Source organism: Bactrocera tryoni, unplaced genomic scaffold, assembly GCF_016617805.1.
Source record: "Bactrocera tryoni isolate S06 unplaced genomic scaffold, CSIRO_BtryS06_freeze2 scaffold_960, whole genome shotgun sequence".
Lineage (NCBI taxonomy): Eukaryota > Metazoa > Arthropoda > Insecta > Diptera > Tephritidae > Bactrocera > Bactrocera tryoni.
Genome location: NW_024396611.1, coordinates 56,864 through 75,157, shown reverse-complemented (window position 1 = coordinate 75,157; position 18,294 = coordinate 56,864). Strand labels below are relative to the sequence as shown.

General features: G+C 40.2%; 1 protein-coding gene across 1 annotated transcript; it reads left to right on the top strand.

Moving 5' to 3' along the window:
• Positions 1 to 1,669: 1,669 nt before the first annotated feature.
• Positions 1,670 to 2,382, top strand: LOC120782131. The gene is made up of 2 exons (XM_040114270.1): positions 1,670 to 2,064; positions 2,124 to 2,382. The coding sequence occupies exons 1-2, from the start codon at positions 1,909 to 1,911 to the stop codon at positions 2,289 to 2,291; spliced, it is 324 nt and encodes a 107-aa protein (XP_039970204.1). The 5' UTR covers positions 1,670 to 1,908; the 3' UTR covers positions 2,292 to 2,382.
• The last annotated feature ends 15,912 nt before the right edge of the window (positions 2,383 to 18,294 follow it).

Below are 18,294 nucleotides of genomic sequence, written 5' to 3'. Positions count from 1 at the left end.
GAATTTCGAGTTTACCTCAAATCATAGTGGACATAAATATTGACGGTTTACCACTATTCAAATCTTCACAAAAACAATTATGGCCAATTTTAGTGAAAGTGGTTAGCTGTAATAAATCTGCTGTATTTCCTGTTGCAATCTACGAAGGAAAAACTAAACCTGATGATATTTGTGTATATTTGGAGAGTTTTGTTGCAGAATTGGAAATTTTATTAAATAATGGAGTTGTCATCAATGGCAAATTTATTCCATTGAATGTACGAGTTGTGATATGTGATGCACCAGCAAAATCTTTTGTTTGTGGTATTGCTCATCATTCATCAGCTCAAGGCTGCTCCAAATGTATACAAATAGCCAAAAAACAAAAAAAAATTAGCGTATTCCACCGTATTAATTACAAATGCTGATTTTGCTGCAAGAAAATATAAAGATCATCATTTGAATAAATTTATTTCTTCAAAATCACCTTTGGAAAAAATAAATTTAAATATGATCAGTCAAGTGCCATTGGATCCAATGCATTCGATTGACATGGGTGTTACCAAGAAAATGTTGATTGCCTTATTGGAAAAAAAAATCCAAGTACAAAATGAGCAAAAGTAGCCAAGAACAAATGTCATCCCAATTTGAGTTGATAAGGAAATATATTCCAAAAGAGTTTGTTAGATTGCCAAGGAGTTTCAAAGAATTTCACCATTGGAAAGCAACAGAATTTCGACAATTTCTGCTTTACACTGGAATCTTATTGTTAAAAGACCACGTGTACGAAGATTTTTATTATGAATTTCTGCTTCTTCATTGCGCGTGTAGACTTCTTTCTTGTGCATCTAATTATTTACGAAATTTGAGTTCAGCCAGAGCTATGTTACAATTGTTTGTTGACAATTTTGCAGTTATATTTGGCCGGGAGTCTGTATCATACAACGCTCCATATTTGCGACTGTGTTGAAGAATTGGGTTGTCTTTACAAATTTTCAGCATATGATTTTGAAAATCATATGCAATTAATTAAAAAAAATGTCAGGAAGCCGACACAAATTCTTCAACAATTGGCAAAAATAAATGAAATTTCAGAATTTTTTTCAATGAAAGCAAAATAGAAATTAAAGAAAAAAATAATATAATTACAAGTTATAGGATGAAAAATTTTTATTTAAGTTCAAAGACACCAGATAATGCCTGCGTTATTTTGCCAGATATACGTATTTCAATCAAAAAAATTAAAAAGTCAAATGCAGGAGAAATAATATTGGAAGCAGTCCGGTTTAAAAATGTCCATCCATTCTTTACAGCTCCATTCACTTCATTAGCTCTAGGAATAGCCCTTTCGGATTCATTATCTGAAGAAATTGAAGAACTTAAAGCAGATGATGTAGCATATAAATTGATGTTGCTTCCTTCTTCATAAAATTTTCTACTATTGCCTTTATTGAATAGCTGCACTTTTTAATAGATAACAAAAAAACAAAACGAACATAAAAAAATATAATATAAAAAATATAATATAAAAAAAACCAAATATTTATATGAAAATTACTCAGCAACAACCAAATCAGATAAGACAATTTGACTTCAAAGAGAATGAAATAATATTTTTTGAGTATATTTTGTTTCTTACTTTTCATAACGGATTAATAATTTTTAAAATAATTCTATAGATGATTCGCAAATTCATTCCGCAAATAACTATAGCGGCAGCAGCAATAACAACAACTATCTCAAAACCAATAATAATACCAACTTCCCCAACAGCAATAGCAATAACAAAACTTGTGAAAGGTGTAAATCTTTGGAGGCTAAAATTGACGATTTGAACACCAAATTTGACAACATGCTAGGTATTTTTTTAAATAAAATTTTGATGCAAATAATTTTAAAAATGATTATTTTCCAGATTAACTTAAAAAAATGATGGAAGTTCAATCAAAGCAAGGCGCCCAATTAGGCGTTCTTGCTAATAAGGACGCAGATATGAGGAATTTGAGCAAACTCTTCCCTATAAAAACCATTGAAGAAATGGAAAGCGTCAATAACGCCATAAATGAGGTGAACATCAATGAATATGTAAGTTTAATAATTGAATTATTGTAAATTCCACTAATAATTTTAAATGAACATTTCAGATTAACGCAATAAAACACTTATTAAAGGGGGATCCTGTAAAGCACTTTGAGGAAATTATCTCCAGATCTATGTGCAACGAAGTCAATGTAGGCGGCGTCCATGGCAAGATTTGCCTCAAAAAATATACTTCCTTGTATGATGCGATTATAAGTACGTATATAAATTAATTTTTGTTTAAATAAATTCTTCAATTTCATTTATTTTTAATAACAGTTGGATTGTCGGCGACGTCAGAAAAGCCCGATAAGCAACTATCGAAATGTCTCCACATTGTTAAAAAAAGGCTGTATAGATTGACCACAGTTAATATACTAAAAATCGGAAATAACTAATATAATTAACGCTATTGACTTTTTTTTGATCTATTTTTAGTATAAAAACAGATTTTTTTTACTGAATATGTGATTATTTTTTTTTAATTTTTGAAATCATTATCTGAGGAATTGTTTTTTTTTATTTTTGAAATCATTATTATAAATTATACTTAGTTTTAAGAAGAGACTTTAAATGTTTAAATTAAACGAAATGTGATGAATAAAATCAAAAATATAAAAAAAATCAAAATAAAAAACCAGCAATTTTCATTTTTAGAAAAATATATATTGCAGACCAAAGTAGATAGGTATTACGCAGTCCGATTAGTCATGTGTAGAAGTTCACGCAAGTGAGGAAAGTTCTCTGATCGCCATTCACTTGGGAGTGGCCAGAAACGATTCTTTTACACATGGCTCAAGCAGCTCACTACTTCCGGTCTTTGACCAAGTATCCTCTGGGTAGCCTAAGAACATCCGTTCGAAGGCGAGCTAAAGGCATGCACCTGGAATGTCTTAATTGGGAAGGTGCCGATGCCCAGCTGGTTGATGTCCTCGTAAAGACAAAGGCTGACATCACCACCGTCCAAGAAATGCGATGGACGGGACAAGGACAGAGACGAGTAGGTCCTTGTGACATTTACTACAGTGGCCATATAAAGGAGCGCAAGTTTGGTGTAGGATTCGTGGTGGGAGAGAGACTCCGTCGCCGAGTACTATCATTCACTGCGGTGAATGAACGTCTAGCCACAATCCGCATTAAAGCGAGGTTCTTCAACATATCGCTGATTTGCGCCCACGCCCCGACGGAAGAGAAGGACGATGTGACCAAAGATGCCTTCTATGAGCGCTTGGAGCGCGCTTATGAGAGCTGCCCCCGCCACGATGTCAAAATCGTGCTTGGCGACTTTAACGCCAGGGTGGGCAAAGAAGTTATATTTGGCACTACGGTCGGTAAATTCAGCCTCCACGACGAAACATCCCCAAATGGGTTGAGGCTGATTGACTTCGCCGGGGTCCGAAATATGGTTATCTGTAGTACTAGATTCCAGCATAAGAAGATTCATCAAGCTACCTGGCGAAGCTCGTCTCCGGATCGAAAAACTACCAACCAGATCGATCATGTTGTGATAGACGGAAGACACGTCTCCAGTGTTTTAGATGTGCGTGCGCTCCGAGGTCCTAACATCGACTCGGACCACTATCTTGTTGCGGCTAAGATTCGCACCCGCCTCTGTGCAGCAAAAAACGCGCTGCCTCGCAAACACAAGGAAGGTTCGACGTCGAAGCTGCAATCACAACAGACAGCCGAACGATTTTCTACTCGGCTTGCACTCCTGCTCTCTGAGCACTCGTCCAACAACTCGGTATAAGGGAACTGTGGGACGGCATTTCAAACTCCTTACGTACAGCTGCAACCGAAACCATTGGTTTTCGGAAAGTGCAAAAGAACAGCTGGTACGACGAGGAGTGCCGTGTCGCAGCGGAGAGAAAACAGGCCTGCCTACCTCGCAACGTTACGGTCGACCACTACACGTGCGGGATGGGATAGATACCGAGAGTTGAAGAGGGAAGCGAGACGCATTTGTAGACAGAAGAAGAAAGAGGCTGAAATGCGTGAGTACGAAGAGCTTGATAAGCTGGCCGACAGGGGTAATGCTCGAAAATTCTACGAAAAAATGCGGCGGCTCACGGAAGGTTTCAAGACCGGAGCGTATTCCTGTAGAACCCCCAAAGGTGATCTAGTCACTGATGCCCAGAGCATACTTAAATTATGGAGGGAACACTTCTCCAGCCTGCTGAATGGCAGTGAACGCACAACGCCAGGAGAAGGCGAACCCGATTCCCCAATCGATGACGATGGAGCAGACGTTCCATTGCCCGACCATGAAGAAGTTCGAATAGCAATTGCCCGCCTGAAGAACAACAAAGCGGCAGGGGCCGACGGATTGCCGGCCGAGCTATTCAAACACGGCGGCGAAGAACTGATAAGGAGAATGCATCAGCTTTTTTGTAAAATATGGTCGGATGAAAGCATGCCCAACGATTGGAATTTAAGTGTGCTATGCCCAATCCATAAAAAAGGAGACCCCACAATCTGCGCCAACTACCGTGGGATTAGCCTCCTCAACATTGCATATAAGGTTCTATCGAGCGTATTGTGTGAAAGATTAAAGCCCACCGTCAACAAACTGATTGGACCTTATCAGTGTGGCTTCAGACCTGGCAAATCAACAAACAACCAGATATTCACCATGCGCCAAATCTTGGAAAAGACCCGTGAAAGGAGAATCGACACACACCACCTCTTCGTCGATTTCAAAGCTGCTTTCGACAGCACGAAAAGGAGCTGCCTTTATGCCGCGATGTCTGAATTTGGTATCCCCGCAAAACTAATACGGCTGTGTAAACTGACGTTGAGTACCACCAAAAGCTCCGTTAGGATCGGGAAGGACCTCTCCGAGCCGTTTGATACCAAACGAGGTTTCAGACAAGGCGACTCCCTATCGTGCGACTTCTTCAACCTGCTTCTGGAGAAAATACTTCGAGCTGCAGAAATAAATAGAGAAGGTACCATCTTCTATAAGAGTGTACAGCTTTTGGCGTATGCCGATGATATTGATATCATCGGCCTCAACACCCGCGCCGTTAGTTCTGCTTTCTCCAGGCTGGACAAGGAAGCACAGAAAATGGGTCTGGCAGTGAACGAGGGCAAGACGAAATATCTCCTGTCATCAAACAAACAGGTGTCGCATTCGCGACTTGGCACTCACGTCACTGTTGACAGTCATAACTTTGAAGTCGTAGATAATTTCGTCTATCTTGGAACCAGCGTAAACACCACCAACAATGTCAGCCTGGAAATCCAACGCAGGATAACTCTTGCCAACAGGTGCTACTTCGGACTGAGTAGGCAATTGAGAAGCAAAGTCCTCTCTCGACAAACAAAAACCAAACTCTATAAGTCACTCATAATTCCCGTCCTGCTGTATGGTGCAGAGTCTCGGACGATGTCAACAACGGATGAGTCGACGTTGCGAGTTTTCGAGAGAAAAGTTCTGCGAAAGATTTATGGTCCTTTGCGCGTTAGCCACGGCGAATACCGCATTCGATGGAACGACAAGCTGTACGAGATATACGACGTGGTCCGGTAGTAAGTCAACGAAAGACTGTCTTTTATACAGTCTAAGACCGGACTCACTTTTTGCAGGGCATATGTTCGGAAGTTTATACAAATATGTGTATTTACATGTGTACATATATATAACATATAAGTACATACCAGTGGCGAACGCAGGAAAAAAATTTGGGAGGGGGTTTTATGTAAAAAGACAATGTTTCATTATTTTATTCACAAATTGAAGTCTAATCTTCTTTTATTTTGGGCCATAACATTTAAAATCTCTTCCTCCGTCACGTCTATATCTCTATGGATATTCAAGAGAGCCATTCCGTTCAGGCGTGCTTCTCCAGTTTTATTTCTTAAATGTGTTTTAAGCCTGCGAAGTGAGGAAAACGAGCGTTCACTTGAAGCGACAGATATAGGGATTTTTGCTCCAATCTTTAAAAAACGATGCACTAAAAAAGTTTTGGATCTCTTTGTTTGATTTAACCAGTTCCTGAAAATATATTCAAACATTTAGTTAGAAAATATAATCTGAAGAAAAAATTTTTAACCTTTTCCACATTCTAAATTCAGCAAATGAAAAACAAATAATAAGTAATGGTGTGTATCTAATTTAGACCAGTTTTTTCTGGTTGTTTTTATTAAAAATATAGACATTTTAGTTAAGACACTCAAGTATTTTTTTGCAAATAGCATAATTTTTTTAAATTTAAATTTATTTCACAACAGTTTGCTCATGGAACGAAAACTGAAAGTCATAATAAATGAGTTTTTATTTTTCCTGTATTATGATTAACAATAAACTGTAAAAAAAATAATAGAAACCTTATTGGTGACTTTTCAGTTCAGAACTAATTTTCAAAAGAAGTCCATTTTCGACTCACAATTCCCCTTAAATCTAAAAAAATCCAGTTCAGCAGCCACAGAGTTATAAGGCAAGCTCATTACTTTGAAGCAAATTAAAAAAAAATGTCTCTGTCCAGTTTTGTTTTAACACCCCAAAACCCGCCCCCTGCGTTCGCCCCTGGTACATACATATATATGAATGTATGAACAAGCAGATTAATGCGCGCACATGTAATATGTAGAAGTGATAAAATCATTATTTGATTTTCTGAACGCGCACATGCGTATACATATGAGCAAATAATAAGATTAATATGATAGCCGATATACTTATGTATGTATTTATTATTGTTGTGATAAATTCAATTTCTATTACCACTATTAGTGTAGTATATTATGTAAAAATCAAATAAAATGATTAAATATTCAAGTCCAAATTGACTGTTAATAGTACTATGCATGCATTCATACAAAATTTCAAATTTTTTTCGGGACCAGCAGGTACGGGAAAATCATTCGTTATCAAACTGATTATGGAAATTTACAATAGGTTCACTGATAATGATGGTTACTGCAATGCCTATATTACATGTGCTTCAACCGGCAAAGCTGCCGTGACTATTGACGGTACAACTGTTCATACAGCGCTCAAAATTTCTCTTTCAAAACTTTTGCCTCTGTCATCAGAAACGTTGCAATTGTATAGATCTCTCTTCAGATATGTCAGAGTACTGATCATTGATGAAATTAGCATGGTTAGTGCAGAACTTGTACATAAAATTGATAATCGTCTAAAACAAATACGAGTAACAGGCAAAAACACAGATTTCGGAAGTATAGATGTTATTTTGATCAGAGATTTACGGCAATTGCCACCAGTAAGATCGACAGGAATTTACAAGACAATCAGAACGAGCATTATTGGACCGCATTTATGGAGAAAATTAAAATTTTATCAACTCACCACTGTAATGAGACAAGCTAATGTTTCATTTTCACAAGTTTTGACAAAAATAGGTAATGGAGATGTACTAGATGAGCATGAGTTTCAACTTATTGAATCGAGATTTTTCAAAAAAGAGGATGTTGCTACGTTATGTCCTGATGGAGTTCGTTTATTTTTTAAAAATGAAGATGGTGCTGCCTTTAACAATTTGATTTTGAGCCAATGTGAAAACAAAGTTCTTTCAATGTCCGTAGACGTCATTATTGGCGCTAAAAGTGCTGAGCAAGAAGATAATTTTAGACTTAAATGACATAAAAAATCTGTTATTGACACTGGAGGACTGCCTTATCACATTACTTTTGTCGTTGGAAAGCATTATGTTATTACAACTAACATCGACGTTTCTGATGGTTTGTGCAATGGTGCTGTTGGGAAATTGGTATATCTAGAATTTGATGAAAGTAACACATTAATAAGAGTTTGGCTGTAGTTTTGTGGTTCAGATAAAGTGGGTAGAAAAAAAAGGCAAAAAGCAGTACAAAACAGAGTTGGCAATGTCGCTGTTCCCACTGAATTACGAACAGCAAATATTTCATTAACATCGGATATAAAATGTATAGTCAAACGCAAACATTTTCCATTAACTTCAGCTCTTGCTCTAACTATACATAAGTCGCAAGGTGGAACTTTTGACGAAATAGTATATGAGTATAGTAAAGCACATTCTCAGGAAGTCGTTTATGTTGCGCTCTCTCGGGTGACTAATATTGAAAAATTGTATATCACGACAAAAAACGATAATTCTACATTCAAGTTTTATCATAATCGAAAGCAAGCTGCATCGACTGCATTTTTGTTGCAAGAATTCAAAAGACTGTCTTTAAATAGTGTTCAGACGATAGCTCAAAGTGTATTAGATTTCATTAGTAATAGAAATGGCATTTCAATAATGACTTTCAACTGCCAAAGTCTAAATAGTCATAAATACGTATTACAAGATTCAGTTACGAGACAAACAAATGTGTTACTTCTTACCGAAACGTGCATGACGCATGATAATCCGATTGAAATACCTTATTTTAATTGTATTGTTCAGTTCAAACGATATACTGTTTCAAAAGGTGGGGTAGCTATGTATTTACCAAAATAAAAATGATATTACTAATATTATGACTCCGAATATTGAAATAAATATTGCACACGTTAGCGATGTTAATGTTAGGCGCTCAGTTGTTGGAGACATTTGTGCGTGCTTATGCAAACTTAAAAATGGCCTACAAATAGTTATGGTAGCAATTTACATTTCTCCGAATCCAAAATTGGACGAGGTAGAACATGTTATTCATCGCACTTTACTGGACTACACTGAAGAAGGGTCGAAAATACTTGGTACAAATGGTAATAAATTCCCACTTATCTTGGCTGGCGATTTCAACATTAACTTCGCTGAGAAAAAATCAGAGCGGTTGACAACTTTTCTATCAAAAACATTGAATTTGAAAATGAATAATGATCCACAAGAGTCTACAACAATATATGGGACCACCATTGACGCGGTATTTAGAGGATATTAAGTCACAAACTTATGTTTCTTATTTCAGTTATCATAAACCTATAGTTTCAATGATAAATTTTCCTGAATAACCAACAGCTACTGTTAGATAATAAAACCTACATGTATTGTTAAATAATTAAAAATATTTTAAACAATTTTAACTTTTTATTTATTTAATAATATATAATAATAATTTTTTATTGAACATATTTATATTTTGTAATTCATAAAAAAATTTTATTAATAAAGAACAAAAGAAAACATTTTAAATTTTAAATATTTAGAATTTTAAAAATATTTTAAATTAGGAAAAAGAAAATGCAACCCTGCATTAAAGTGTCGATTGGGGACATTAGAGCAGGACAGACAGTCTACACTTGAAAACAACTCCAAGACATGCAACATAAACAACCCTGCCATCCAACAGTGTAAAAAAATTAGTGAAACAGTAGGTTTTGAAACCCTCAAAAGTACTCGCAGTAGTCAAAAAAGTGGTGAGCTCGCCATAGGTCGATCATACATCTCTGTTGCGCTCATTCAGCAGTGTCATATACATTATTTATGTAAGAATATAGCTGAACTGCTCTAATTACCCTAAGCGTCAGCTGATGCAGGGTTGCATTTTCTGAAAATAAAGAATAATTACATACAATTATATAAAATTTCAATATAATATCTAAAACAAAAAGAAAGATTTATTAAATAAAAATAGTGATAAAATCTGAAAAAGCGTAATTAAATAAAAATAATGATAATATCTGAAAAAGAAGATTAACATCATCTAAAAAAAAACCAAAATATATTAAATACAAATATAATTGACACTGAAAGAAATGTTATTTATATAAAAATGATAGTAATATCTGAAAGAAATATCTGATAGTGCAAAATATAAAACAAACATTTTTTTCACATCTTACTTATATTCGATTGTGCAGGCCGCCTTACCGCATTAAACGCATAAAATACATACATATGTATGTATGTACTTATTTTTCCGTATTTTATTGGACTGCGCAATCCAATTTCAAACAACACGCACTTATTTTCACATACTTACTTAACAATTTATATTTTCTGCTTCTGATAATATTGCTGCTGCTGCTATTTCCAATTCATTCTGATTTCCAATGATATAAAAACAAATGAAGTAATTATTTGCAAAATGTTGTTAAAAAATCACATAAAATTCATTCACATACCTCCTTGTTGTACGAGCACGAATGACATGCGTCTTTCAATCGTTTTTTATTACCCTTTTAGGGATTTTCTTTTGGTACTATTGACAATTATGTTTTCTCATTCGCATTCATTCAAATAAATCAGGAAATGAAAGAAACGTTTTTTCACCGCATTTAGGTAAACAAAAAATAACCCGAAAATGTGGGTTGGTGTTAGTGCATAGAGAAAAAATGTGTAAGAAAGAAGAAAAATGTGTAAGTGAGAAAAGTGGTTAGCCGTGGCTGGCAGGGAATATACTGCAATACATACAAACACATACACATATGTATATTTAGTTATTTAAGATTGTTTCCTAAAATAGTATATAAGTAATGAAAATACAATATAAAAATTAAAGACATAACAAGACGTCTGACAGCAAACAGCAACGCGAACGGACGTAGAGTAGCGCAAACAAACGCAAACGCAAATAAACGCAAACACAAAAGGCCGTATGTTAGGGAAAAACATTGCGCGTTGTGATAACTCAACAATGAATTTCCCAAACCCTTCTTCCCTATGCGAGGGCGAACTTACCGCCCTCATTAAAGACGTCCGTGGGTATCTGCTCAGAGTAGAGCACATGCTCAGTAATTACAAATTCACCTCCACAAAATCCAACGACAACCCCATAGACAACTCTAACGACGCTACTACCTCTCCCTCTCCCGAAAATGCTCAAATGAGCATCGATCCGCCCGATGACTTCGTGTTCATCGAAATTCGCCGCCGGAAAATACCCAAACGGGAAAACCCCAAACGGGAAGAACCCAAACGGGAAATTCCAAAGCGGCGCCGCTCCATATCCCCGACCGAAACCGTTAAACTTGACGAAATTGACGACTTCTGCTCCTCATCCTCCTCCGATTAGAGCGAGGACATAACCCCCCCTAAGAAAAGAAACCCTCCTCCTATTCGAATCCTCAAGAAGGAATCGTGGGACAAGGTGAGCTCCGGTCTGCGCAAAGCAGACATTCAAATCAGATCGGCTAAAGTGGTATCTGAAGCCATCATTGTCTACCCCGAAACTGTTGACGGGTTTCGGAAACTTACCTCTGCCCTGGAAAAGCACGAAATCCTCTACACAACCAATCAGCTCGATCAGGACAAGGACCTGATTGTCGCTATCAGAGGCGTCCACGAATGCCTCGATGACGAAACCATCCTCAACGAATTGAGGATGAAAAATTCAGCGGTGAAGAGTATTCACCGCATGCGCAGGGCCCAAAAATATGGCCCCTAATAACCGTCAATCTTGACCCTTCGCACTCCGCAGCGAAGGCGATTTTTGACCTGAAAACAATCGCTGGCCTCAGCGTCAGAGTAGAGGCAAAGCGTAAGTCCAAGGTAATTCCACAATGCCTCCGGTGCCTCAATTTCACCCACACTGCGAACTACTGCTTCGTTCCTTGGGCCTGCGCCTTCTGCGGTCGCTCCCATGCCACGGCATCCTGCGCTCTCAAAGAGCAAAAAAACGCGAAGCCCACCTGCATCCACTGCAAGGGCCCACATCGCGCCACCTATCGGGGTTGCCCTAAAGCCCCCCAAAAACACCAACCCGGACCTCCAAAAAAGGCCCACAAAAAAGCAACTCGCTCCCCGGCACAAACCACACCACAACCCCAACCCCAACCACGAGCCCAAGGGCCAACTCGATCATACGCCGATGTTGCCAAAATGCAAACAAAAACACAACGGTCAATCCTGTCCCAAATATCGCTCACTTAGAGAAGCTTTTTCGGGACTTCCTGTCCACCGTCAACAGGAACTAACCGTGGCCTGATGATCCTAAACTAGAACGCCAACGGGCTTTCCACTCCCAAAAGGACCGAATTGATCCAGCTAATAAATGACAAATCCATTGATGTCTTATGCATCACCGAAACTCACTTAAACTTCAAAAAATCCCTTTATATCCCGAACTTCACAATCTACAGAAACGACCGCCCAGATTCCAAAGGGGGCGGTGTCGCCATCTGTGTGAAGAGCTCTATTCACCACCTAGCCGCCAACACTGGCCCCTCAATACTCGAGGCTGTAGGAATTGGCGTATTCCTCAATTCACGCAGACACAGGATCATCACTGTGTATATACCTCCTGACCAAAGCCCTCTCAACATTACATCCCTCTTCAACTCCTCCACTCCTACCATTATTGCAGGCGATTTCAATTCCAAATATTGGATTTGGAACCGTTCTACGAATAATGCTAACGGATTAACCCTCTGGAGAATGTCTCTCCAACACAACTTCAACATCGAAGCTCCCTCCGAACCGACCTACCACCCTACAAGTCCCAGATTCCAAGCAAGCACCTTGGACTTATTCCTGACTAAAAACGTGACCCTCAACAGAGACCCCTGGACCCTCCCGGAGCTCAGTTCAGACCACTTCCCGGTCTACCTGGAGCCCACAAATCGCCCCCTACTTTCTCCTCGGTTAAAGTCAAAAACCGATTTTTCTGACGGAGGTCAGGTCCAAAGGGAAATAATTTCAGCCACCTCCTCAATTGAAGCTACCAATAACCCAACCAACCTTCCCCTACGTATCCGTGCACTCATTGCCAGGAAAAACAAAATCCGCAAACTCTGGCAAAAACACAGACTTCCTCGGCTACGCCAAACTTTAAATTCCACTCAAAGGGAATTAAAGGTTCTCTTCCTCCAAAGAAGCTATGAAGACTTAAATTCTTTTATCGCTGAAGCCGAACAGCACCTTAAAAGTTGCTGGAAGGTTATCAGATCCTTACGAAACCGTAAACTCCACTTCCCCGCCCTAATTAAAGGCGGTATATCTTACCCACAGGACAAGGACAAAGCCAACGTCCTCGCTCAATCCCTCAAAAATCAATGCTCCCCCTTTCCAAGCCTTCAAAAATTCTCTTCTTTTCACGAAGAAGTGTCAGAAATTGTCCGGGGCACAACCTTCCAGACGGTCGAGTTTCAGCCCACCTCCCTCAAAGAAGTCTCCGAGGCTATCCGCGCCCTCAAAAACCGGAAAGCTCCAGGCCAGTATCGGTAACGGCGTCTTAAAAGTCCTACCGCGCAAACACCTTGTTGCCCTAAACAACATCATAAACGCCATGATGCGTTTCCAATATTTTCCCCCGGCCTGGAAAGCCGCCACAGTCGTCTTTCTTCTCAAACCGGGTAAACCCCTAAGCGATCCGGCAAACCATCGCCCCATCAGCCTACTCTGCACCCTCAGCAAAGTAGCTGAAAGCATAATTCTCTCCCGACTGGAAAAATTTGTCTCGGAAAAGAAAATTCTCCCCGACTTCCAACATGGGTTTCGAATGCAACACGGCACCGCACACCAACTTCTGCGGGTCTCCGAATTCGTCGCTAACAATCTCAACAAAGGAAGACACATTCCTATGCTCCTGCTTGATTGCAAATAAGCATTCGATCGGGTCTGGCATGATGGGCTTATTTATAAGCTTATAAAGCTAAACTTCCCAATGTACCTCATTGGTTTAGTCAAATCTTTCTTGACTGACCGACAAATCACTGCTCGGGTGAATAGTGAGCTCTCTGAAGCTCACCCGATCACGGCGGGAGTCCCTCAGGGCTCCAAATTCTCCCCAGTGCTGTTTTACATTTATTGTTACGACATCCCAACCGAGGAGAAAATCCTCACCGCTCAATATGCGGATGATATCGCCTTCTTGTACGCCTCCCGTACAATTAACTTCAGCACATCCGCCATCAATAAATTCATCCCCACCGTCCTCAACTGGTACTGGTTGTAGAGATCCGACATCAACACAACCAAATCTGAGGCAATCTTCTTTTCACGGAGGAAACGCATTCCACCAAGAATCCTGGTAAATAGGTTCCCCATCAAATGGAGCCCTTCGGCGAAATACCTCGGTGTTGTCTTCGACAGGCGGCTAACCTGGTCGAAACAAATCACAGCAGTTCGAGGTAAAGCCAATGGAGCCTTCAGCTCATTAAAACCCTTTTTTACCAACAAAAAGGTTTCCCCAAGCACCAAAAAACGAGCTTTTAATGCCATCATTAGAAGCATCTGCTCCTACGCGATCCCTATTTGGGGCTCTGCCTCACCCAGACAACTACCCAGGCTTCAAGCCACATACATGCGTCTACTGAGACAAGCTCTTAATTTCCCGTGGTATGTTAGAAACAAACAGATCCTAGAGGAAACAAATCTTCCTTCCATTCAATCGGCAGCCATTTCCTACGCTGCAAATCTCCGGGCATCAGTAGCATCCCACGCAAACCCCAACATCAACTGTCTTGCCACTCTTAGGTGCAAGAAAACCGACTGTTTCAGAAGGCCATGTATCCTAACAAATCCTTCCGCTCCCACCTAACCAAAAACTCGAGCTTCGCTTTTCTGCGTCAGATTCTTTTGAGAGCCACTCACAATTGAATCATCCTCCTCTCTCCCACAAAATTCACACTAGGTTCATAACCATATGGTTGGCAACCGGTGAAGGGGGGTTTTAGTCGGTAGGCGCATCTCGCGAATCCGACACTACCCGCCAGGGTGTCTTTAGAAGATTTCCCCCCCACATCTCTTCAAAAAAAAAAAAAAAAAATAGAATGAATAAATTCTCCCTCGGTATAGGTCTATCATTGCCTCCCACCAGCGGTAAGGTATGTTAGAAACTACATTGAGGTAGTATCACTTCTAAAGAGAGACATGTGGGACGAATGTCGTTCAGAATAATCCCCACTACGCAGATCGCCTCCAAGTTAGTGAACCCTGGATAACGCTAAATGGTCTGTGGCCTGTAAGTTCTATCAATTTCTGACGACTATAGCTGTGGAATCGGATTAGCCTCATAACCTTGGGACCATTAAAAGCGACTAGCGAAATCGCTCAAAACGCTGGCTCAATAGAGTTTTGAGTGTTCGCTCTCAGCAGGGAGGATGGTGCCATATCCCGCAAGGAATGAGAGAAAGCGGCTTCCTCCAATGCCGTATTGATACAGGAACCGTGACTAGTAATAGCATCTCTGGACTGAGGACAAAAAGTCATAAGCTGCACGTTGCAGGTAGAATCAGCGCCTGCATTATGGTCCGAAATGAACTACCGGCATTTCATTTACTTAATTTCAGCAACGCTGATATGGTAACGGCTAAAACTTATTCATGCATGCAAAACTGCACTGGAGAGCTATTCTCCACTGAAAACACTGAAGGGCAAGGAGAAACCTCTTTGGTACTATAGAACTCTCGGAAATCAGAGCGTCCTGCAGGCGTTTATTCAACAAGGGGTCTACTGATGACTGGGCGTTGTATAAAACGGGACTTGCCATATCCAACTTCGAGTTAAGGAAATCAAAGAGGACTACATGAATAAGCTTCAATGAAAAAGTGGAGGACTTCCATGTGTCCTCTAGATTCAGACGTATTCTCGCAAAGAACCACGCATCTCCGGGTAATCTTTAAGACACAATTGGAAAGTGGGCCCTGAGCAGCGTGGAAACACTTCGAATGCTCCTTGATGCTCTTCGGAGCGCTGCAAGAGGATTGTGCGACCTTCGTCAGCCTTCTGTATGAGCGGCACTTGACCTGGACGATCAATTCGTTCAAACCCTTCAAGTCATCGGAACCGGATGGATGGCATCATACCAGCGCAGCTGCAACTGGCTGTAAAGGTTGTCACATGCGAACTGCATAAGGATGGATCAAATCCCTAGGGCCTGGAGACGAGTCAGAGCCACGTTCAGCCCGAAGGCTGGCAGGGGCCTCTACGTACGGCCAAGAACTTTATTTCCGTCAGCTTCTCCTCCTTCCTATTAAAAACTCTGGGCAGACTGATGACTGATACATATGTGGGCGTATTCCGAGAGACCATTTATCAGGATCGCAACCTCCTCATTGTAAGGGCAAATCAGTAGATACTGCCCTGAATATTATTGAATCGTGGCTTGAGGAAGCCATTAGGGTTAAGAATTTCGTTGTTGGGACCTTTCATGCTACTGAGGGAGCTTTCAGCAACGTCCTGCCGGATGCAGGCGTTACTGCTCGGGACGGTGACTGAGAAGAGTCACCTTTGCGATAGAGTGATTGAAACGGAATGGGGGAAGACGCGTGCGCGATGAATTGTGAGTAGGGGAACCCCACAAGATGAACTTCTTTCACCTTTTTGATCCTGGTCGTTACCGACCTGCTTAAAAAAACTTTAAGATCGTGGCTGCAAGGTGACGGCCTATACAGACGATGAAGCGCTTATTTTCATAGGAAAGTTCCCGAGCATCGTTAACGAGATGACGCAGGAGTATCGTAGCATCGTAACAAATTCGGCAGTCTTAAATGCTCTCGCCATCAACCCAGATAAACAAAGATGGTTTTATTTCTTAATAAGATACAAGAACCTGGCGGTACCGTTGCCAGGAATGGCAAACATGAAATATCTAAGGCTCAATCTGGATAGGAAGCTTTCATGGAAGCCGAGTATCGAAGAGAGATCAAAAAAGGCATCAATTGTCTTGTATTGCTTTAGAGGAGCCATTGGCAAAAGGTGAAATCTCTGACCCAAAATGGTCCTCTGGCTCTACGACACTATAGTGAAACCCATTACGTTTTATGTAGTCTTTATGTGGTGGAGAGCTCTAGAAAAGACCACACTTGCAAAGAAACTAGAGAGCGTTGAGCGGGTGGCCCTTAGCAGCATATATGGTGCCCTAAAGTTCACCCCAACCATGGCATTACACGCCATTCTGCACATATTGCCCGTGGATGAAGGGCAGTGAGCTTCTTCACGGGTGGGTCAAAGCTTGGGGGAAGGTTGGTGGAGGGGTCCACTGTCGAGAGCTTTCTATCAACTCCAGTTTAAGACTTCTTAACTATTGCATTGTCTTTCACTCAGATAGCAGAGTGGCGATAATAGCCTTGGATTCATTCACAGTGCATTAAGGGCTGGTCGAAGAGTGCCTAACCTCGCTACTAATAGCAAATAATGTCTTTGTGATAAGACTGGTATGGGTGCCAGGTCCCAGCGGAAACGCTGCAAGCGGATGAGTGAAGATGAGGTGGAAACAACTCAACATTTCCTTCTTGACTATCCCGCATTCGGGAGGTCGAAACTTAAGCACTTGGGTGTGAATACCTTCGGACATCCCACCGAGTTGCTAATGTTAATCTTTAGCTCCAGCAAAGGACTTTTTCTTTTCTATGGCATCACAAAGAACTACATATAATAGTCCACGTGAGATCTTTTTATTAGCCATCTAACCTAACATAATCTAAGGGTGGCCTCCACAAATCTCCTGGTTCGTCTGGGAAGAGTCAAAGCTAAAGATGTCTTAAATCGGAACCGTGGCTGAGTAGCAACGGCATTTATGGGAGATTATTTGTTGGCCAGAAATGAACTTAATGTTTTTCTTCATTCACATTGAGGCAATAGGGATGTCTTCAATTAAGACCAGAAGACGGCGCTGGATAACTTTGGTTCATATCAGCCGATATGCTTCATAATAACAAGGAATCATCTCCGAAGTTGCTAAGGATAGCCAGGGTAGAAGCGCGTTATACCGCACATTCCTAGATTCTGTTCACGTATCCCAGGATATCTCAATTTGATGGCTAACAAGGCGAAAAAACGGCTTAGCTCTATATTTATATAAATCTGAACTCTTAACTTTACCTTGTAGAAAAAGTGAAAAAATTGCGGCTCTAGTAGTTGTCGTAGGACGTGCCGGCGATTATTTGTTCCAGTAGCTGTGGCTTTAGAGAAGTCCTCACAATACTGATATTCTAGAGGTTTGTTTGTTATAGGAGGAAGTTTCCTTAACTTTTGAAATTTTCTTAATTGTGAATTAAAGTATTTGTCGCCAACTTGAGTTGGTATGGTGGTAACTGGTTCTGTGACTAGTCCACTTTGTGTTTCGTTGTGCAACGTTTGAACTTTTTGTGCCTTTGAGCAAGATGGTGTCTCTTGGCAATTTTAAGAATTGTGGATTTCGAGATTTGCTTTTGCAATTAAACCCGTGGCTCTTTTTGTGTAAGCGCTTCTTTGGAGTGAGTTGGGATATCTGCTGTAATGAAGCATTGAAAGGCGTCTTTTGTGACAATATAAGCAATTAAAATTGGTCTTGCAATCTGTATATGCATTAGCTTGTGACAGGAAATTTGTGCAAAGGCTTTTTGGCCTGACAAAATTATTCAGTTTGTTAATCTTTAAGATTTTA

Bases quoted from the DNA above. Each gene is read 5' to 3' on its own strand.
- LOC120782131 (XM_040114270.1), top strand. From the start codon at position 1,909: ATGATGGAAGTTCAATCAAAGCAAGGCGCCCAATTAGGCGTTCTTGCT. The intron at 2,065-2,123 runs GTAAGTTTAATA...TGAACATTTCAG, and splicing joins AGGTGAACATCAATGAATAT to ATTAACGCAATAAAACACTT.